The 24,223-nt window shown below is 38.5% G+C and overlaps 1 protein-coding gene across 6 annotated transcripts in view; it reads right to left on the bottom strand.

The window, feature by feature from the left end:
- The window catches only part of SAMD11 (sterile alpha motif domain containing 11), a 120,505-nt gene that overhangs the window by 50,602 nt on the left and 45,680 nt on the right, over positions 1-24,223 (bottom strand). For all 6 annotated transcript variants that reach the window (XR_011922833.1, XR_011922832.1, XM_072426846.1 and 3 more), the window contains one exon: positions 11,341-11,391. Coding sequence is in view for 4 of the 6 variants with exons in the window: in XM_072426846.1 (XP_072282947.1) it covers positions 11,341-11,391 (51 nt within the window). In the remaining 2 variants the exon portion in view is untranslated. The remainder of the gene's footprint in view (positions 1-11,340; positions 11,392-24,223) is intronic.

Genomic DNA, 24,223 nt, shown 5'->3' on the forward strand with positions numbered 1-24,223 from the left:
TATCAAACTAATGTTAGAAAAAATATAAGTTTTACATTTATAGATTTTTAGCCTTGTATATAGTCTTCACCTAAGACAACTAGGGCCCACTGCAAACAATTTATTTTAGTAGTCATTTTTCATGGGATAGCCCAATAGGTTGAAAATAGTTTTTGCTGTTAACTGTACAATAAAGTTGGATTAAAGAACATTTTGGGGTTCTAGAGATATACTATCTTGTTTGATGTAAACCAGTTCCAGACATAAGTATCTCAAACTAAGCATATGTAAAGGTGACTTCATCAAAACAATGAGCAGATCTAAAGATGAGGGCAGCTAAAGTTGTATGCAAATTCTGACCTTCCGAAGTCATAATTGCTTACACCCCTCTACAAAATCTCCAACTGGCCGAAGGCTTGGGAACTATAGGAGGAAGTAAGTCCAGCTCAACATTCACAGGAAAGTCAAGCTTTGCATATGGTTTTTTTAACATTTTTTAACGTTTGTTACTTCTGCTTGTTCCTTTTTTAAAATAAACTGCATGATTACTTTATAGTGATTCAAGCCAATAAATATGTCTATTTATCACCTAATCAATGTAAAATAAAAAAAAGATGACTATGCATAGATTGTATCTGGTAAATGCAGCCAAAGCAAGTTTTCTGCAGGTTGCCCCAAATAAAATATCAACTCACATCTAGTTTTAAACTAACAGACTTTTAAAGAAAAGAAGTGTGATGATGAGTGCAGAGTATTGATGATGAAGTCGAAGATAAGCAGTTACTCAAACATTCAGATGTATCTTTTTAAAGCATCAGTTTAAAATAATAAACCATGTTTGTTGATTGGTAATTGTGGACACGTTGGGAACTAGGCAGATCCTAGATTGCACATTATTATTAAACCTAACAAATGGTTACCTATAAAAAAAAACTTTTACAAGCATTTAGGTGGATCTTTGAAAGTGTGTGCAGGTTCCCAAACTGAATAATTTATTATCAGAAAGAAATATTATTTGTTTACAGAACTGATCCGTTCTCTTCTTAGGTATAATTCAGAATCTAAAGGCCGATATCGATATGTCTGGACTCTTCCAAGCTATACGTTTCTCTGTAGCCCTACTGCCCATTACTGCCCAAGAGGTACATCACAGAGATAGGAGCAACACAGAAGAGAACTGATATAACTATAGTCACTGATGAAAATATTCAACATAATATCGACATAACAAACCCTGTGTGCTGGGAATACCCATTCATAAACTCTTTTAATAAGTAAGTTACCCATAAGTGGAGGAAATCCAAACTAGATATGAATGATTTGATATATTCTGCATAATAGTTTGATGGTATGGTATTCGGTATGGGCATTCGCAGCTGTAACTTAATCTCTCCTATTTTTTACCTTTAGGTCATTGCCAGATGCCTTTTTAGTAAAGTATGTGCCCACCAAGTAGAAATAAAAAAGCTAAATTAAATGGTTGCATACGAATGAGCAAGCAAATAATTGACCATGAAAAAGAAAAAGAAATGTAAGCTCCTCGGTCATACATTCATCAAATTCATATCTCTAGAAATTGCAATGAAAAAGCAGGAGGAAATCTAACAATATACATTTTTAGAGCTTTAGGAGATAAGCTCGATGGAGCCTATCAGTGTTGGCAGCAGGTGGGTTAAGAAGGGATTGTTCAGCAAGGCTTTCCAAGCTACCAACAGCCTCCACAATATTGTCAGCTACATAATCCTGCTTCCTGCCTGATGCAGCTTGCGCTAGACCCTGCCGTAGGCTGCAACAAGAGGCTGATACCTCCTAATGAGCTCCCATCACCTCTCCGCTGTCCCCTCTACCTCTTCCCTCTTTTTTCCTTCTTATCCCCCCAGCCCCCCCTTTCCGCTAGCAAACTCACGTCCCACGGGAATCTGCTAATTAGCTCATTAGAATTCAGCAAGCGAAGAGGGGGGAGTAATAAATAAATAAAAGAAGGCGCAGCTGTAAATCCTATCGTTAATGCTCTTCACTTAACGATAAAATCTCCGGATCTCCTCTTCCTTTCACACAGTCCACCTTCTATTTTCCACTTGGCATTGAAAGGTCTGCCAGAGAATGTTCAGATTTAACCTATAAAGTGCAAGAGGGCCTTGGCATTGATAAAAAAAATAGACTTGGCAAAACAAGGTCAAACTAATTAGCTCTGCTCCCTTAACTAGAAAAGCCGCCAATTTACTTTTGTTACTGCGAGGCAGTCAAGAAACCTTTTTTTGGTCATAAGGCTTAAGAAGAAGGTCAAAGGGACTCCTAATACAAAGTCACAGTTATATTTTTTTGTCATTTGTACATAGATAATCCATGCAGGTGTAAAAGAGCGAAAATAGAGAAAATATGCCAACATTTTGGTCCTACAAAAAAGCAGAGATACTTATGTTGTAGGCAACATTCATGAATAGTTCTACAAAGCAATTCCACCATTTGAGAGATTTCACTGACTTCCTGTTTTGTTGATGGCTAAAAAGTAAGAAAAGGCGCCAAACCACAATCAAAGAAAGCAACGAAAAGACGACCACTGCATCTAAACCAAAGTGTTTTGGTTGTTATAAGCCATATAATACTGATAATAGAGTTACACTTATTACTTCATTACATTTCTGTACTAATAAAAGTATGAAGGCTGCCATTGTGCCATTTTTTTAAAACTGCATGGCTTTCATGCTTATACATTGGCTAAAATAATTTCCAAATAACAATGGAGAGAGAGAGAGAGAGAGAGAGATTTTCTCCTACTTTTGTTGCATAAGCTCTGGGAAATTTTCAAGAAAGGTCTCATCTAAACTTCCAATGCCTGGAAAACCCTTTACACAATGTTTCATTGCGCTTTTCTAAGCATTTTCAGGCGGTCATTGTAAAGATAATGAAGGTTTTTAGGTGGCCAACCCAAACATTTAGTTTTCACTATTTTTATTGAAGGTAGTTATTGGCCATGCGTTGCTGCACACTGCCTGTAGTGTTTTTTCACATACAAGAAGTGGGAGGGCAGTAAAATTGCACAGTTAACCTCCCGGGTGATCATCAGTATCAACCAAGCCTAACTGTGCCTGTCATTAAATTTTGTTGCAGCCAAAATCCTAGGGAAAATAGTGACCTTTCATTTCTGCATGAAGAGTGCAAATCAAACTATATTATTCAAAGTTCACTGCTCATTAATGGGTCATGTACCCATCTCTTCATGACAGCTGCTAAGCCTATTGCTCCCTGGGATGAGGAGGCCGGCAAATCAATAATGTGCCACAGCAGTGAAATGGTCAATTGGCATTACTTTCCATCGCCCTCAGCACATTCTGGACTGAATTATTCATGGATATTTCCAAGAGCAAGACGTGGAGGGAATAGACCTTTGAAGGAAACTGGACAGGAGGGTACCCTCTCGCTGACCTAGGGAGGGAGGGGGCTGTGAGGAAAGACAGAGGTGGAGAAGAGGTCACAGCAGGAAGCAGAAAAAGCAATTAGCATATTTGTAATCAAGGTGATTTGGAATCAATTAACCAAATGCCTTAAGCGGCCTTAAACTGTTCAAGAAACACTGACCCTGCCAATCCCATTAGAGGAGCTAAAGTCTGCAGAAAGATGCCAGCCATGCAATCCTGAGGGTGATTAACGATTTGGCTGTTAGGGGGCACGCAAAAGACATGAAAAGCTAGGATTTCTTTTTTCCTAAAGGCAAGAAAAAAGTGGTAAATGGGAATTTTCTATGGAACTTGGTGTGATACAAAAGTTGTTTGGAGAATGTCAAGGTCCTTCAAAAGGAAAGCAATCAAAATATACTTCATATTAAATTATACAATACATGTCAGCATTACCTAATTGTATCATTATGTTATGTAAAAAGAGTACCTTCTCCCCCCTCCCCCCAAAAAAAAGAAAACAGCAGCTTTTGAATGACCAGATGCAACCCAAACCCTAAACCCCTAAACCCTGCGGAAAGTCTGTTTGGCAAAATATAAATGAATTATTTATTTTGGAAATTTTTTGCTTGAAAGTGAATCTGGACTTTGCCTATACAGGACAAAGTAACTTAAGCCCTCCCAGTAGTATATATTCCTTTCAGTAGTATATATTCCTTTTTCTATACTACAAGGTGTTTTGATGCAGGCATTGGACAGTGTGGTGAACAGAGAAGAAAAGGTTCTTATATGCTGGGGTTTGGTGGGGGATTAAAGCAAACCTGTTAGTACCTCAGTCAGGTGAGCATGTGTGTTCCCACTTAGGAGATTCACCCTCTCTATGTGTCCTGGTAAAGAAGGATGAAAAGTGAAGAAAAAGCCCAAGTTTTAAGAACATGATTAGAAAGAAAATCTTACAATGGCAAAATCAAAACAAAACATTTCTAACCTAATATTATACATATGCAAAAGAACACAGAACAGGCAACACACTGCAAGTATAATGTTTAAAAATCCAGGGGGGTTCCCTACAAATACCTATTTTATCCAAAACTTATATTTAAAAAATAGTTTTATATAAACTTTAGGAGGAACTGTAGGTTGGGATACTGCATTTTTTACATTTTTACTTTTTTATGCTGTACCTTGTTTCTAGCTATAGCTTGTAATTTGCAGGTTTAATGCTATGGCAAACAGGTTCATGCACCCAGCCATCCACATGATCTGAAAAAATGGGTTTCTTTAGACTAGACCATTTTATTTAGTTGCTCCATAGCCCAATTCTATAGCTCATGTCCCAACTGTAGGTGGTGGATAATGGTCAGCGTGGGATTTGGGACTGATATAACAATTTATTTACCTTGGCCAGCATTATGTTTTTTAGCAATTTGTGCAATAGGAACTGTGGGATCAGACCAAACAGGCTAGGCATCTCCTTCACATAATCAATGAGACAGGGATGACCACGACCTGGTCACTGATGTTCAAACTTGTATTTAAAAGTCCTCTTATGAAACATATTTAGCTACATACTTTTCCATTTGTCTCTGTGAAGTCCCAAAACTGAGCTTTTCCTCTCCCTGCCAGTAGACCTGGTGTCAGCCTGCAAGTTGGAAATAAAAATATCTGAGGATATTCCTTCAACATTTGTTATTGGAATCTCTACACACTTGAACACTACAAGAGTCAAGTGGCAGGTATGTAGTTGTTGGAACATTCAAGTGCAATGAAGGGAACTATTTTACATGAGCACTACCTATGTAAATCACCACTATTGTTCTAGTAAATTCATACAGAAAAATCATGTAGAAGGTCCCTGTCAAAAAATGTTCCTAACTTTACAGGCCAAAGATCAATGCAATTCTGACAGCAGGGCAGACATGTACAATGTTGAAAGTTATCATATCTTCATTCGAATACATTAATAATTACTTTTCTCCTTATATGCACTGGCTTTTTGTAATGGCCCTTTTTTAAATATCCAATTGCCTTAAAACAAGTGTCCTGTAAGGGTTAAATGATGAAGTGAGATTTAGTTGCAGATATGGGTTTTTGCCATGGCACCAAATGCATTGCATTTCTTCTCAATATTTCACCTCTACATCACAGAATCTACAAAGATAGCACTATGAGCAGCAATGCTTTCTTGAAGGGTAATTGCTAGTCTCAGATGAATTAATTAAGGACGCTGAGAGATTTTTATGTACGATCCAGCTCAACATGATGAAAATGTGTCAGTGTTTTACTACAAGTTAAAGAGTCTCACAGCAGCACAATTTTGGTGGATGGTTGCAACACACAGAAAGTTTTTTTTAATTCAAATTATTAGTAAACAACCCTTCCAGAGGACACATACATCACATGGAATAACTGACTGTTAAAGCGGATGGATAGGTAACATTCACTATTCACAAATAGAGCACAAAGCCTAACTAAATCACATTAAAATGAGTATAAAAAAGTAAATTTTTTATACTTCAAATATTAAAAATTGTGTTCCTGAGTTACCACATATGACTGAACTGATGCTTGTTGTGGGCTCAATAAAAATGACATGGGCAAGCCTGCAATATTATGCAAAAATCATGGGGCAATTCACAGGTGTAAAGTAAAGGTTTATGCACTGTATGAGGCTGTAAACACTGCAATAAGCCCAGAAGTATGATCTGACTGTCTCTACACAGGGCCAGGGCCTGCAGTAAACCTCACCCAAGATTGACAGCAATGCCTAAGCGGTATTTCTGATCTTTTACACTTCTCTATGAACTTGTGAAAAATCTGCCCCTCTGCACAGAAAATCGTTCTGTGTGATTATAACCGTCTCTGGCTGCCTTGTTATCACCTTCTAGCACATCTGAAACAAGCCGATAATTGCAGGCAATGGTTGAAATCAGGAGCATTGCTTGCTTCTATCAAGCTGTTTATGGGCAGTTTAATGTACCATCTACTGTCTAATGTTTACCTATTACAATAATTTTATCAAATATTCAGTACAGGTATCCCTGTACAGTTATCCTTCCTAATACATAAGTATTAGAAGCTCGTATCATTACTGCTGACATCTTCTGTAGTGACTAAAACGGTCTTATTAAGATTTATTTAAATGTAATCAGCTTAAAATAAACCTGTGCTTTGCCAGTGAAGGATCTTTCTTAACATGTTCCAAGACAAGAAGCACTTCCCCTATAAATACAGCTTGGAAAAGAGAACGGATGGGCTAGTTTTGGCCAGCCTCTGAATCAACTCACTCCAAAGCCTGACACATGATCACATGCAAGCAACTAAGTCAGTGCTGTAGTATAGGTCGGGAACAATTTTTAAAGGTACCGGTTCCCGCGCACTGAAAGAAGTGTAGTTAACAGTTGGTAATATATGCTAACTACACCTCTCCTTGAGGTAAAACTAAACTGTGCGCTCTTTTGTGGCTATACAATCCTCTGCTTTTCTGGAAAGCTTTCCACACAATTTTGAAGCAGGACATAGGAAATTGTGTCCATTTAGCCAAATGGAGAGATCGGGTACTACGTGGGATGAAAAGACCCAACTGAACTCACAATCAGTGTTCCAAATCATCCCAAAGGCAGTCATTAGAGATAATTCTGGGTTCTGTGCAGGCCACTTTAGTTCCTCTATACCATACTAACGAAACAATGTCTTCATGGATTTAGCTTTGTGCACAAGTGGTAGAGTAATGCTGGAACAGAAAAGCCTTTCCCAAACTGTTAAAAGGTTGGAAGCACAAAATTGTCTAAAATGTTTTGAATGCTGTAGCATTAACAGTATGCTTTGCTGGAAATACTGGAATACTTTTGGCCATATTTTGTTGATGTGGCAATTAGGTGTCCATGCTGGTCAACTAGAATTATGGTCTGCCAATTTAAAATTAGAGAGAACGGAATTTGATGTTAGAACTGCTGTAGTACTACATAACATTGCTGGTGTGTGTTTTGGTTTGCACAGCAAAAACAAGAGAAAAAAATAGGTTGTAGAATAACTTAAAAAGTTTTTCATTCCCGCCATGTCTGACCACCTACCTTGGCAGCCTAAGAGTTACAGATGCTTCTATAAAAGTACCAAGTATAAAAAGACACATCCCCCTACATAAAATATGAGTGGAGGAGACATATAAATAAAGAGTAAAAGCCCTCTCAGCCTCTCTCCATCCTTTAACGAGCTCCCAGCAGCTGCAGGGATTATACTGAGCCGCACAGATCAATAAGGAAACCAATCACCCTGACCCTGCTGCCTCCCACCTCCGAAAATAAAATCCGATAAATGGTACCGGGGGCGGGAGCTCCGACAGCTCCGGGAGGAAGTGAGAGAGTCTGATTATCCCCAAGAGCGTGCGCATGAAGCTGAAGATCCCCGCCAGCATGTGTTTGTGAGATCGTTATCTCTGCGAGTGTCTGTGAGTGCGAGCGTGGAATATGGTGCATTAGTATTGGTTTAAAAATAGACATATTTTTCCTATATGGGGTAAAGATTCTATTCCCTCTTTTATGGGTATGAGTGAAAATAAAAAATATTAAACATTAAAAAACATAAAGTAAATTCAAAAGAAAAAATGTGTTTGCCTGCATTTATATTCTTCATTTTTTTCTTGTAGTACTACATACTTCAAACAAAGCAAGTCTATCAGTTGTCCAGCTTTGCCCCCCTTGCATGGTGAATACCTCATCGTTTAGGTGACATATATAACTGCAAGTGTCTCCCTCTAGTGTCTAATCTACAAATTTCAATATTTAACAAAATAACAAAAAAACATGGAAAAGCAAAGTTGCCTTTTACTAAGCAACTAAGTGGCTGCAGATGCTAGTCTGCAGCTGAAATGATCCTCCAATTACTGAGTGATCTCAAAATCTCAGAATATTCACTCAAACATACAACTTGGTGTACCTGGTGCATACTTCTAGGCCAGAAAAATGTAGCATGTCTGTGGTGGTGTGAAGAAGCCAATATTAGCAAGTTTGCTAAGATTTTTGGACCATCATCTAAAATTATGGGTCAGGGATAAAATTTTGACCTTCCAAACACAAAAGACAGTAGCACAAATGCAATCATCATCTTTATGAAAACAAGTAAACTTCATGAAGCAGGAACACCCATTGTTTTTTTAACTTTATTTTGTAAACAAATGTACACTTAAAATTTAGATTATTATCAAAAGAGAGAAACAAAACTTTAAAAAACAAAGATTTTATGAGCGGGCTGTAACATTTTTTGAAAGCCTATTTATTTGGCTATCACAGCTTGCGGCATTTTATGTTTCATGGGCCACAAAGTGGTAAATAAGCCCCATGGTGGGAGTGTGGAATTAATCATCTTTCACTAGCAGGCAGAGGGCACAAACACAGCATTACAGGCATACAGGGAGCTGTAACACTCTCAGTCAACCCATCACCTCTGCGCAGGGTGATAAGAGAAGGTGACACCCCCGTAAAAAGACCCGGTAAGACGCAGCACTCTGAGTCAGCACAGGCTGAAGGGATCGCTTTTATGGATATGACAGCTGTGGGAGGGACAAGTAGAGCTGATACTAGTCCTCTACGGCAAGGGAAAAAGCTGTGTAAGCCCCTTTTGTAAGCGCACAGCTTGTTGGGGCACAATGACCCCCGTGAGGATAAGACAGAATGGATTAGGGTCAGGATTTAAGATAGGCACCTAGGCCAGGAAGCATCTTTTAATTCTTTCCTGATGCAGTAAGGGGAAGTATTATAAATTAATAATTTATTAGGCCTTGCAGTCTCTTTCATATATATTTCCAGACAGGGAGAGGGAAAATCTGCCACATGATAAAAGACAACAATGAAAAAGTTCTAGCATTTGCATATTAAACTAGGAATTTTACTGGGATTATTACAGGGATTTCTTCTTACTTCCTGTCTGGTGGACATCTTTTTTACCAGGAAGTGAAAAAACCTCTCCAATGGAGCCTCCGATGGCACTTTACAGGGGAATCTGCACCCCCTCCTCCTAAAAAAAGGTTTTGGCTACAGATACACTTTAATTTCTGATGAGAGCGTCCCTTTAAGGACCAGGCTGGAAATATTAGAAGCCAAAGTCGCTGAGATATTGAAGCTCTCAGTTCTCAGAATGTAATTCACGAGACGCCCTCTTAAACATAAAAAAGGCCGCTGTGCCCCTGCTGATTCACACAAGAGGTGGACAGATTAGAATGGTGTGAAATTGGCCTCGGCGTCAGGCGCCTCTCGTATAATGCAGACTTCTGGAACGGCAGTGATAAGTAACCCTGAGAATCCATCAGTTCTGCACACAGCAGCAAAGACTGCTGGCTCTGTAACAAGGAATGCCGCCTAACTAAACCAGCTTACTTAAATATATTCCCTACACAAAGAATTTACTCCAGACTACAAAAGACGTAGTGTAGCTGCAGATCAAAACCACAATGCATTTGCTTTATAAATTCAAAAGCAAATATAACTGTTAAAATAAAGCATTATGCCACCTGCACCCTGTATCCCAGTTTTCCTTTCCAGATTTCATTTATACAGATTTTTTTAAGCCCCCTGCCTTGGATTTATTCGAGCATAATTACTAGCTGTGTGTTGTGTCCAAGGGCAAGGAACATTGTGTTTTGCCGGAATATGCCAGAAAGTTAAAGAGGATGCCCATCAGAAACTGATAAGTCAGCTGTGGTAAAGGCTGCAAAGATACAGCCTTCTGACTTCTTTTTCCTCGGAGGGAGTCCAACAGAGATATCTCATCACTGGAGCTCATAGCTCTATTGGCTCCATCACAGAGTCTCATATAAAAAGCCTTTTAAGGGTGCACAATGACATTTGTTGTCACAGGGGCCTTGCATGCTTGTCACAGTCAACATTGGGGTCTCCCCAATACTGCATGTCATCATAAAAAGTAAAATAAGAGGTAGCTGTAAATGTTATTGTTTTATTTTACATTGAATTTTATCATCCCTGTAGATCTTTAATCTATTTTCTACATGTAAGGAAGCCACCTATTATTTACTCCTGTAAATGTAAAGAGATTCCCACCAGGTCCCTGAAGAAGGGAAGTGGTGTCCCCTGCTCATTTAAGGGGCTCCTGTCATACAGTCTAAACTTGTTTAATTAATAAAGCAAAAGTCTGACACCCAGGCCACGGAGCAGAAACAGAGCACGCAGTCTGGGACAAAGTACTTTCTAACTGAACTATTGGCAAACAGATAAATGGACTTTATGGAAGTACATTTACAGCATTTACATTTACAGAAGCTGTTTTATCTGCCAAAGGATTTGTTTTCCAACCCTATGCTTCTGAAATTTATATACCTATGCCAGACCGCACAGACACGCTGGTAACTTGATTTTGTTAAGCAATAAAGCCTGGTCACTTTCCTGCGCCTAGCCTGCGACTGAGCAGTGAAGAAGCAGAAGCAGACTGGTGACCTCATCAGAATGCTTTTTCTTCTTATTCCTTGTCAGTTTACCTGCATGCAGGACACCTGATTGGCTGCTAGTGTAGCTCCGCTACACGCTGGATTAAACCCTTTTTAATTTAGAATATTTCCTTTTTAGAAACATGCTTTTTTAGTGTTTTTTTATATCTTCCATAAATGTCACATAAGTCAATAAGCAATCAACTGTTAAAATATTTGGATAATATTCCCCAAGCTTTATCCTGCACTCACTATTCTGGTATTTTGACCACATCAGAAATATGTTAGGGCACGGAAAGCATCCCAGGTGAAAGTGATAGGGGCCTTTTACACACACAAAGAAGTTTTCATTCCTGCTGTATAGCAAACATATTTAGACCATGAGGGGTGATGTGAACAGGTCAACCAGTTCAATTTGGCATTAAAGAAGTTTTTATCTAACAACCTCATGGAAATAAATGACAGAGTAATGGCAGTGTTGACAAGATGTGAATGAGCTTACACAGAAAGAAGGAAAAAAAAGTCTTATACCTGCAAGAGGTGTCTTGAAAGGAGATGTTTAAGTCCCAGTGCGCCCGTATCCTGTTGATAAATAAACAGAGCAATCAATTCACACAGCCCACAGCACATAACTCACAGAACCCAGAATAACATTGGCTGAGGCAGCATACTTTACAAATGTCTGCCCCCACAGCTCCTTCCCAGACCCACAGAAGGTTTGTATACACAGGGCCAGAGATAGGAGATATATTCTCCCATTGCTGATTCATTTCATAAGACTTACAGCTATTTTGAGGTTTTTCTTCCAACATAGCAATAAAGGAAAATTCGGAGATGAACCAATGGCTAATGTGCACGTTAGTATGCTGGCATCAGGGTATTTCAGATAATCTACCTACCATGAAACAGAAGCAGTTTAAGTAGGGTATTTTAGAAAAAGCAAAAGGTCAGCATATAGGAGAAGCCGCATTTATTATATACAACATTTGGCCAAATATTAGTGGCCACCTAACAATCACAAGGACCTATATGGTCAATCATGGAGAAATAACACAGATTCCAAAATCTAAAAAGTTCATCCTAACAAAGTTTGTGCATACCTGACTATCACACTATCATCTACTAATGGTGTGATAGATGTCCAAAATACATTTTCTTTTAAATTCATTTTAAATTTCCTAATCAGTTTAAATAATAAAATATTGTAATTGAATCCAATAAAAATCTGCCCCTCAGCAAAAATTTTGAGTTTCTGTCACCAACGTTCCACTGTTTTTGAAAGTGCCAGATGGTTGGCAAGTCTGTGTATGAAAAATAACTGCACAGTCCTTTACCGCTCTGTAGGTTTTTCTTTTTAATGAATTCTCACTTGAAAATTCTTCAAAATAACTTTCCAATGAAATGTGCTTCTTGGGCTTCCACTCTAGTGTTCTCTCCAACCTCTTTTAGCCAGGTGCACCACCTGGCTGTTTTTGAGTGATTACTGAAGAGTTGGGTCACAATACAGGGTTTGCCACCCACCTACAGCTTCTTCCCACCCAGCTTAAAAAAATTCTGGGGAAAATACTGCACTCCAAAGTTCTATGCTACCCTGGATGAGTAATAATCACACCCATCACACATGTCCGGACAAAGACGTCCAAAAAAATACTGAGGTGTGTGCAAGGTAGCTTGTTAGGTTAGGAATGCATTGGACAGCAAGGTCAAGCTCCGATGTCTGGTGGACAAGGAGTCATATATGGACACAATGTACACCTAAAATAACAGGAAAGTAATATTAGGTCTGCAAAATATTTGTCAAACTCTAAATCTATGTCTGCAAAATGTGCTAAACTTACCAGTACTGGATGTAGGGTATAACTAAATGAAAATCGCAACAGTGTGAATGGGCTCTTTAGCGCAGTGTGGAGCATCGTATACATCGTATCTAACTAGACCTCTTCTTTTACAAAGATGACTTTAAGAAAATAATTCTGATTGGTTTGTAAGCGTTTACAGCACTTATGTTACTAATGATCTTTACAACTTTTTTTGAATTTACCAAATATAAGCATGCCCCATGAAAATATAGAGGTGCTGTATGTAAAAACATGTCTAACTTTTATAAAACAAAGCTATTAGGCAAAATCCATAATGTTTCTAAACTGCTATAAATTCTCATTGAAATTATTAACTAAAGTGTTACAAAGTGCCAAGACCAGTTAATGGTTTGACCTACAGATCAAATTCCTTGATTGATTAGAATATATTCTAACAGGGGGGAACCTGGGAAATTCTGGGTTCCAGGAGCAAAATGATGGGAACAAGCAGAGAACATACAATCTCCTTGCAAAGTTGAACATTGCAAAAGTTCAGATGTGTGTTCAGATATGTGTTTAACATTTTGATTATAACCTGCACATTCTATAAAAGCAGGCAAAGAAAAATGGTCAAAGCCATCATTTTGAATTGGTCAGATCACTGTAATGGGATTATCACCTTTTTACGTAATGCTTCTACACGTGAACTACAGAGTGGAGTTTTAAATAATACATGATTTATTTATGTTTTTAAATTTATTGATACTACCTTCTATCTTCCTACTGGTGGTATTAAAGTGACTTTGTTCTCACCAGGTAGGAGAGATCTGTCTCTGTAATGCTCCATAACAGAACCCGTGTGTCCGCCTGCGGCAATACTATAAAGCAACATTAAAGGCACTTCAGCTCATTTCAATGCCCTCCTGGCTTTTGTATGTGGCTCTGCCTGGCTTACAGGCCTTTCTTTCTGGAACCAGCCAAGCATGACCAACGCTGAAAAGAAAACTCCAGACCTCTGTGATACCTTAATGAGAAGCTGCCAAACAGTGAGCAGGGAGCGGAAGGGACAGGGAAGAGCGTGGGATTACAGCAAAGGGTTTAGGCACCAAAAATGGATAACAACTAAAAGAAAAAAGCACAGCCAAATACTTCCAACATATAATCAGCTGCAGACACCCACAACTGCAAACATATTTGCTTAAAAGAAAACATTTACAACTTCAACTTTTAGGAGAAAACAATAAATACTTGTCAATAAATATATTTAAAAAGGATTGGTCCACCCATTTTAATTGTTATTGGTGGGGTTTTAAAGCCACCTGCTACAACTTTGCCTACCCCCTAGAACCCCCTTTGGAAACATGGGTATCTCAAAATATACCATGAAAGTCACCGGAGTAACTTGCAGGCATATAAAAGACACAATTGCTAAGTGATAAATGATGTTTGAACACTTACCACATTTAGAATATATAAGCAATGCCTATGTTTTGTTTAGTGAAGAACAAAGTATGAGTGGCCCTGGCAGCATTGACCATAGATATCAATAATATGTAAGGGGGTAACCATGTGGCGAGCTGCCCAAACGGCAAACACCAATACAGGCAGAAAGGGCCCATACAGACTCATAAGCACTGAGGTTGTGCACTGAAATACCAACAGATATAGGATTTTTTTATTATAACCGAAGATTGACAAGCAGTTAGAGATTAATGGTAATGTGGCTCCAGGTGGGTATATGGAATAATAAACCCCCAGGGAGAAAGATGAGGTTGATGTGATGAGAATAAAATTGCATTGCAGCAGGCTCCATCAGTTCCCATCTATCAATTTCCTCACATTGGGAAGCAGCATGGAGCTGCAGGCCCACATGCTATATATAGAGATCTTTGCTGCTACATTTCGTACTTGTCCCACTTGTGGGAGAGAAGCAAGAAATGCTTTCCTGTACAAAGCAAAACCTAATAGAAGAGTTACTAATAGGGCCTACCAGAACAAAACCTGGAGCACTGCGGCAAACAAAATGCAGACTGCAGATCATGTCTGCTAGGAAATAAACCTAGGACCTAAATGGTGCAACCCAAACTTGCCAGACACTTGGCCACTATGCTTTCCTTACTCAAATCTTTACATTTTAGTGCTCATCATAAAATGGTGATTTTGAAAGCTTTTCAGCTTCCTATTAAAAACAATACAGAATGGAATGGACAGTCCACATTAATCTCTATCAAAGATTTTAAATGATTTGAGTGACCAAACAATTAGGTGGAAATCAATTGCAAATGTCTTTCGAGTGGCATTACAGTGGTTTTCAATGCGGTATTGAATGTCTGGGTGCTCAAAACCGGTAAATGATCGACACTGTGGCTGGCAGGATGCTGTGGACCTTTTATTTTTCTGTAACTTATTTTGATTTAAATCTGATTTGAAAAAAAGTCAAAAATTGGCAAGTGTCAGCATTAGAATCCAACAAGTTTGGATGTTTCTCACACCTTAGCAATGCAAATACTTCACTGCACATATTGCACATTTTTCCACAAAAAATGTAATGGTTGAACTTCGTTTCAAGGCTAAATGCACATTAGAGCTTTGTTCCCATTATAAGAAGGTCCGTTGCATTGCCTTACAATGCAACACACAGCCACCTGCATGGCTGTTTCTTGCGATGATGACCCCATATATTACACTGAAGAGAGCAGCACACAAAAACAGACAAAAATGCATGCAACAGTGTGTTGTAAAAATGAACATCAGTTCATCTATTCAATGTCTTAGGTCCTTCTGTATCCCACACTATATGTAGCACAGTAAACCGCATTGGACAGCACATAGTGGAAACAAGGTTACCAGTGCAACTGAAAAAAATAAAGCTACTCAATAAAAATAAACCAACAATATCTGCAAAGCCACACAAAACATTATGTTCTAAATGACTAATTATATAGGATAAATATAAGATAGCATTTTTTACACATATGCATATTCTGTACCATACAGTACTTACCTATCCTTCATCTTGACACACAGTGCATTTGGAAGCACCCTTGTTATAATGTTGGAGGAAACAGGAAAAGGCCAATATAGGAAGCATGACATAGCACTCCAAAAAGTTTTTTATAGCTTCTAATGTCACTTGACAAAGACAATCCTAAACTCAGAAGATTGAAGTATTCCTAGCTCAAACCTCCTACAAAGATGACCTGTTTCATACAGTGACTGATAATATTGGATATGTTCCATGAGGAGAAAGGTCTTTCCATATGCTTTCATCTAAGTAGTCTGTCCTAGGAATCAATAGTTTTTCATACATTGTACCTATTGGGCGTTGCAAATTTCAGCTCAAGAAAATTTTCCTTGTGGCAGGTACTGCTGTATAGCTTACACTTGTGTGTTTGTTATATTATCCATCCGATATAACATTAGGGTTAGAGACCAGATACACTAGGGTACACTAAAGCACACCTGTAGCAAGGTCTGAATCTATACCTGAAAGTTATAAATGACAGTATAAAGTTTTCCATTTCATCTTTACAACAATGTCCTGATTCATCACCACTCTTCAAGCTTTCACCTCCAAGTAGTGAAGCGTGTGCATACTTCCTTACCTTATCCCACAATGTAATACTCATGGCCTAAAGCAGTGGTCGCCAACCTTTTGAACCTCCAAATTCATAATTTTAAATCCTGCGGACCATTTTTATGAATTTTTTAAATGCATTTGTAAAATAATGATCTTCTTAATGGTGCCTGACAAGGACTGTGGAGGCTCTGATTCATTGATCAGCTCATGGTGAAGTGAAGTATTGCTATTGTTACTATTACCATTAGTTGCATTATCTTTGGTATTACTAAAGAAATGCAAAATATTTGTTTCCTATTTTTACTCAATATGGGTTTATTTCATTCCAAACTAAGACCAAACAAGAAATGATAGTCAAACTATTTGTTGCCATTAAATATAAATATAATATATATATAAGTTAAAGAAAATACACAGTTAAGGTCATACTTACCTAAAAGAGCATCTGAGAAAAAAACAAAATAAAACAATCAGATAGGAATCGGTATTTGCGGAGCGGGGTGACTGTTGTAATGGTGGAAACAATACTGAAGCATACGGCTTGGCAACGGTCTCCTCATACAACTTAACACGACACTGACGTCACGCTGCGCCTCCCTTGTTTATCTGTCTCTAGTACAGTTTGTGAAATTTAGTGCAATATAAAGGCGAACATTGTCATTCAGAATATAAGAATTTATTAGATTATTTTTGTTTTATTACTACTAAAACATAAAAATTGCAAATAATGTCCATATTTTTCTGTGGACCACCAACATTTTCTCATGGACCACTGGTTGGCAACCATTGGCTTAAAGGAACCAACAACAGCAAAGGCAAGATGAAGAACAATAGGCTGACATTCACCTGTGCTCCCTAATATCGCAACCTTACTTAGATGGTTGGCTTGGGAAGCTACAGGTTTAGCTGAACCTAAATAGGTGAAGCAGTGAATATATCAATTCTGTCCTTAGTACACATTTTAGGGCATAGGTTTAAAAAGAGACAGGAAGACCGGAATGTGACTTTAAAGTGGACTTTGCAAAAGCATGGTCTGCATATCTCAAAGAACCCATGTAATCAATAAAGAAAGAAGAAAAATGCTATAAATAAAAAATAAATAAAATACTCACCACAGTGGCATTTACTGTGGGATTAAGAACCAAACCCTTGCCTATTCCACAACAGTAATAATATGGGTAAAAACCTGTGCATTTTCCCATGATTCCTGTCATTTTCAACAGACCTGACCATCAAGCATACTTTTTGGCAGCAAGCAAATGGTTAATGATGACACCAGCCGTGAGTAGAACTTTGTCCTGCTGGTATATATTCAGCATCTCCCACCTGTTTCCTCTATAGGCAGACACAGGAGAGAATCTCTCTTCCTTCTTCTTTTCACATTCAGGAAAGGTCCATTTATTCTCACTCGGCAGACTGTAACCATTTCCTGACCAGAAAACAACCCAAGACCTGAAAGAACTTCCTGTGTGGTGGCAGCAGGCCAGCCGGCTCTGTCTTTCTGCACCAGGAAACAGGGCTAACTTTGGTCAACGTCATCAGAGTATATTAAGATACCACTTAAAGCCCAAAAATGCAAAAAAAAATATATACAATAGGATATATATATATTTTTTATAGTAATCCTATAATAAAAAAATAATTGCCAGAAAATAAATATTTAAAATAAAAATGTAAATACGAATTGTGTCTGTGTCTGTCTGTGTGTGTGTATGTTTATAAAATCTATGTGTTTACAGCTGAAGCAACTTACAGACAGGAACTGGCTTTTTATCGGTCTGTCTAACTTAATGTAATGTGTGCCACTTGTAGTTTTTACAAGAGAACCATCATTGCAAATTCACCAGCTTTAACTTTAAATAACACTGGAATTACATCAAAATCCAACAGAACATCAGTCAATGCATTTCAGGTACATCAAAACAAAAAAGTGTTACAATTTATGTTCTTTAGAAAGTAGCCACAGCCTAGGTAGAAAAGTTTTGCTCTGTGTGAAAACAATGGCCTCTCTGCAGAGTTCTGACACACCTCTGAGCTAATGAAAGGAGCTCTTCAATGAGCTGTAATCAAGAGCTCTGCGGAGTTATAAGTTTGATATAGCAGGGGATGTGTTGGACCTCTGCAGAGAGAAAACTGATTCCCTTTAAAAACAAGGATCCAACTCTACATCACAACGTCATGAGACAGGCTTTTCTTCTTAGTCCATGCCTGTTTTATAAAGTAAACCAACTGCAAGACTTTAAATATCTTTTGCTTTAATGCACTTGCAATTTGTTTAGTGGTTTCAGTCCGGCTTTAACATGTTCAGTCTTATATGAGAAGTTAATGACCAGGTCTGATCTAGTTTATCATAGTAGATAACTTTTTATTTTATGTGTTTTACAAAGGCAAACACAAAGCTAACTCTGTATTATAAAAATGTGTGACAATGGAAAAAGTGCATGCCATAACACATAATACAGCTCTACAAGACTGCATACAACACAAAACTTATACCTAGCTTTGACTAGTAAAACTTAGCAAGCTCAACTGCTTTCCACTAACATTTTAAATATCAGATTGGGGATCTTCAATATTAAATGATGGCTGCTCCCATTCCTGAAACGTACAAAGGAGACTAAGTTAAGGGTTAATCGTCTGCCATTCCCCTTCTGTGAGGTAGTAAAAGAATTTGTGTCAGATCCTTGGTATGTAATCACCTTTTCACCCCATCTGTACCTGGCATTCATGTTGTCCCAAGCTGCAGAATGTCAATAATGTAGACATTTAGTCATTTCTATTTTGGTATGGTGACAAGCTTCCCTCCAGAAAGGGGTCATGGGGTGCTCAGTGGGGGGTGTGTAGCTTTCTATGAAACGAGTCAGCACGGTTCCAGGAAGAGTGCCGGATAAACTAGGAAGGATGGCTTTGAATAGAAAATGGCTGCACAGCAGGGATTGCCCTAACAAATCAAGGACAGGACTCTCTTTTTAGGATCATGTGAATTCAGTATACAGTATTATCAATGCAAATATTCAGCTGTTACTACTAATAATATTTTGAAGAACTGTCCATTGCTTTCAGGGACTGTCCCATATTTATAACAAACATACCGTGCCACAAGGGCTGTTGTCATTTTTCTGGCCTAGTAAGACACCTGCAGTTCAACCAACAAGGTTGCAAAGCCTGCAAGAATGCTAAAAAAATACCATGGGTTATATGTAAATGTGGTTTATGTAGAGTGCTCTTTCATAGCAATAGAATTATCCATCTTTAGAAAAGGACAAACAGATGTGATTGGTGGCAAGATATTGCAAGACTTTTTCCTGCAGAACATTTATAACATACATATAACAAAGTGTACATAGTTAGTTGTCAAGTTTCTTACTGTCAATAGAATTAAATCAATTCCAAGTAGAATTTTCATTACAATGTTTTACAATGAAATGTCGGTAATGTTGGAATACCCAAACCAAGTAAGGCAAATGCAACATATTGAAGCATACCAGCCCTTTGATATGGTGGATGTGTTTTCTTCAAGCTTTTTTATTTGATTTTTAACTAGTGATCCAACACATAATGCACTTCCGGTTCCATTCATATCAACACTCATTTCTCCAAAGTATCTATAGAGAAAACCATTGCTGTCGCACAGACTGAACCTCAAACATATCTTCTTCTCTTTATTTCCATTACATGGTGGATGAATGGAAATAGGAGTTTATAGAACAGAGATCAGATTATTTGTGCTTCCTTTTTCAGATTGCAAGAAGTGACAAAGGTATAATTTTTCCAGCAACATCAACAGGTATCTTTGGTACTTGCTGAAAATCCTCTTCTAGTGGATGCATATGTTTTCATTTTTATGCTAAGGACTGGTAAACTGCAATACAGTACATTTTTAGGGGGGAAAACAACAGCCATTTCCAGATCTCTACAATTTCAGGTTCTAGCAGCTGTAAATTTTTTATGGCTATTTTGTCAAGGGAATTTTTCCAGCCCGAGGTCAGACTATCTATAAACAAATGCTGGATAAAACCTAAACTGAGCCACCTTAAGAGCCTCTCCAGAGTACAGCACCATGCACATTGCTCGCTGACAGATGAAGAAATGACAGCCTAGAAAATGGCAAAGTAAATCCCTTCATTATCAGCTGCCACAAAGTCATTTATCAACATTATCCCTCACACTTCCTCAACAGCCCAGAAAAATGAAGGTTCTCCATGGTTCCTAGTCTTCTATTTCCTGATAATGCCTCAATTCCCCCTGGATGAACAGCTTGGCAGCATAATCCATACCTCCCAAGAGAAAGGTGATCCTCCAAAAAGAAGTGAGATGTCAACCGGACAGCAGAGATGAGCCTGGAACTGGGCAGAGCCCAGGGTAGCTAACGACAAGGTGCTGTGTTTCTCAAAAAATAAATGTCAGTGATTGCAAAAAAAAGAAAAAGGATGCCAAATAAATAAAGGTGTTACATTTAATCAGCTTACATTCTGAACGCCTCGACAGACAGTGAATATTTCTCTTTACAGTCAGCTAGGATCAAAGCTAATAACTAAATCAATGTTGTGATGGTCTGTGTGTCATGAGAATGTTATATCATAAAAGCCAACACACTTTTAGCGGGCCCCCCTTCATCAGGGCCTAGTACAGCTATACAGCTAAAAAAATTGTACTGGACTGATAACATTGAACTTATTTTAGGGTGTAATTAGTTATATTTATTATACCACCAAATGCCCGTAAACAATAGGCTACATTGCCTTTTTTTTTTTTTAACAAGATTTTTAGAAGACTTTTCTGCGTACCAACAACATTGCAAAGTTTAGAGCTACAGTTTAGCAAACTTTAGGACTTAGTATGCTAGTGGTATGGTAAAGCAAAAAAGTTTTTCTTTAGCAGGTTCAGCCAGGGGGTTTCTGTCAAGGTCAGGAGCACTACCAGACATACGATCTTTGCATGATCCAATTGTAACTGGCTGGATCGGATGAGGGAGATCTTATGTTCATAGACCGCTTGATTGACAGAACGTCAAAACTGTTAACCAGCTGCTGGTTCATAGAAGAGATGTAAAGGATAAAATAGTGTCTGGATTGCAGACATTTCTTCCATACATGAACAGCGTGGCTAAGATGTCAACCCCTGGCTTCACTAATTGGTTTAGTTATTCCTCGGTTCCCTTTATGTTTCAAGAGGCAGCAAAGTGGCAGCTCAGACACTTGAAGCTTTAGCTCGGGCGGATCAAATTAATGCGGGGTGGGACTGAAGAGAGGAACAGCAAAAGGTTAAAGAGAAGGGGGCAGATGTGGCTGTAGCCCTAGTAAAGGCCATCTGCTCTGTCTGGCAGTGAAGACAAGGATAGAATGACACGCTGGCAGTGGCCCAGACCAAAAGGCTAGCCAGTGTCCATGTTACTGCGATACCCAGTGTCAGTCATTAGCACAAGCATTCAGACTTCAACATACCAATCCCAGAATGTCTTCAGCTCTCAAAGAGCTGCTGGTGATCCTTGTGTGGCTGCCTAAGCAGATTTTCAAAATGGCTCTGTTGTTTTTTCTCTGAAAAGAAGCATTTTGTTCCCTGAACCAGGACCCAATTTGCTACATGGTATAATAGCAATAATTTTTTTTTTGGGGGGGGGGAGTGTTTATTGTCCACAGAGACAGATGGATACCATGGTATAAGCAAACAAGGGACATTCACTGTTTGGGTTTACATGAAATAAAGTTACCTTAACCTGGTCTAAAATGTTGATAGCAGAAGTATGCAAGCGTAGGGAATGTGTGTTGCCAACAAGTACTTTGCTAGTCTTTATATTAATCCCTGTGTCCTCTCTGGAGCCACTTGGAACCCAGCCCAGTCTATACATGGGTTCCCAACCTAATCAGAATTATGCTCCACCATTTGCTACCCCTTTCTAATCCCTGTCTGCCAATCATTTAAATGAGGAGGAGATTTTACTGTTCCCTAAACTTCTGGTAATATAGCGGTGGTGATAGAGGACTTACTACATGAATTTTACACTGGCCAAAGGTTAAGGCCCCATGTTCAGACTAGGCCAAGAATACAAAAGGCACAGTATGGACATATGTACTAACACAGGTACCTGAAAACACCACAAGCACATGTAACTCTTGCACCACCAAATTATTGAAAGGTCTTACTAGTCAGTGGTAAAGCCCTAGTAACTTGAATTCTCTATAAAAGTAGATTAATAAAAACCTGACTCAGAAGATAAACTACTTATTCTCAGACAAAGTTTCTAAGAACCTTTGTGTTTCAACAGAGTTTGCTAGAGATACCTTGAGGTGACCTACTTCAATGGAGCCTGGGTAGTTTGAGGGCCAATGCTCCTTGTTCTCATCAATGCTTCCTTCGGCGTACAAAGATTGGGAGCTCTTCCAACCCAAGCACCACGCAATTCAAAACTAAAAATATTGAGTCAAATGCCACAACAAAGGATATGAAAAAATCTGTAGCCTTAAAAAATTACAAAACCCTGGGATACAATGATGGAACAAATGACTGAGTACACAGAAATAAAAATGATTTTAAAGCTAAGCACTGATCATTATAACTGCCTGAACAGATTTTCTTTTTTGACACACAATTCACATTAAAGCACTAAACCATAGAATTTATTTTATTGTGTTTATCTGTCCATGTGGTCCACTTTCTAGAGGCCTACAGTTGGATAATAATGGAAGTGTCTGCAGAGCCTGGAACACTGCTGGGGACATCCGTCATGTGTCAAGCTGTGTCCCGTGTTACACGTTACGCACTAGGTGCTGTCTGCTTTCTAGCAACCTCATTACTCTTACGGTTATGACATCAGAACTTTCTCCAAGGAGATTTGTATGGTTGTCATGGAGACACAGGATGCAGGCATCCCTACGGTGTAGGAAACATACCAACGCAAAGTAGCCCAAACATAATAGACAAAGAAATATAGATTTTCCATTGCCATATCCCAAGAAAAGTTAACATTTTACCTTACTTATACACCTTTACCTTCTTGCTTAAGGGCAATTTATTATTTAATTCCACAAGTAATTATTACAGTATATTCAATAAACTGTGAAAACTTCAACGAATGTTAACAAAACTAGTTGCACCTTTTTAAAGATGTGAATACTACTACATCATATTATACTCCATGTGAAACATGGAGATATTAAGACACCAGTACTTTGTGACAGCAACATAAAAACCTTGTTAGGGGTTCTGAATCACTGCATCCACCCAACAAGAACAATTTACTCGATAACTATCACAATGTGTGGTCTTGCATCGTGCGTTGCTGTCTGCCAAGCTTCAAACCCAGAGGCACATACTACATTGCTTCACAAGTAGCTGAAACATGGGCTGAGCAACTTTAATCCACCGATAGGCAGTCTTTGAAGTATGAGATGAAAACACTGCCCTTAAAATGCTCCTGCCACCTAGAATGAGTTGAACCAATATTTCAAACATTATTGGCAGTTGTCTTTGGCGTGGCGGTCATTCCTAGTGAAATGAAACTCTAGTGATCTCACAGATTTGTAGTCAGTGAGGGAGGATTAGTATATCGCTGAAACCTCAGAATAAAGTACATTTAAAAAGTAGTATGAGTCGTATTGCTAAAATGGGCCCATAAACAGTAGAAAAAGACCTGAAATACCTTGACAGCCTAGTTTCTCAGGAGTCGGATCTCTGGGAAAGTGCAGGATCAGCCAATATAAAGCATGGCAGGGTCCCCTCCTCCTCCTGTGTCACTGTATGTATCTGTCTGTCATTTGCAACCCCTATTTATTTTACATATGTTGGCGCTATATAATGTACTGTATTGTACTGTACTGTAATAATTATAATAATCTTCTCTTTCATGAAAATATGCCTCGGCTTTCACACCTGTACCAAGTACAGAAGGGGACAATCCTTGCAAGACAGTTAAACAGTTTTATGTTAAACTTTTATTATAGGTCAGTTTTAGTGTTGGATGACAAGTTCCTTCAGATTTACTCTCTAGACTTGTAGTGAGTTTGTAGTGTAGTTCCTAGTAAGCTGAAAGAGAAGA

The sequence above is a fragment of the Pyxicephalus adspersus genome, chromosome 11 (genome assembly GCF_032062135.1).
Source record: "Pyxicephalus adspersus chromosome 11, UCB_Pads_2.0, whole genome shotgun sequence".
In the NCBI taxonomy this organism is placed as follows: domain Eukaryota; kingdom Metazoa; phylum Chordata; class Amphibia; order Anura; family Pyxicephalidae; genus Pyxicephalus; species Pyxicephalus adspersus.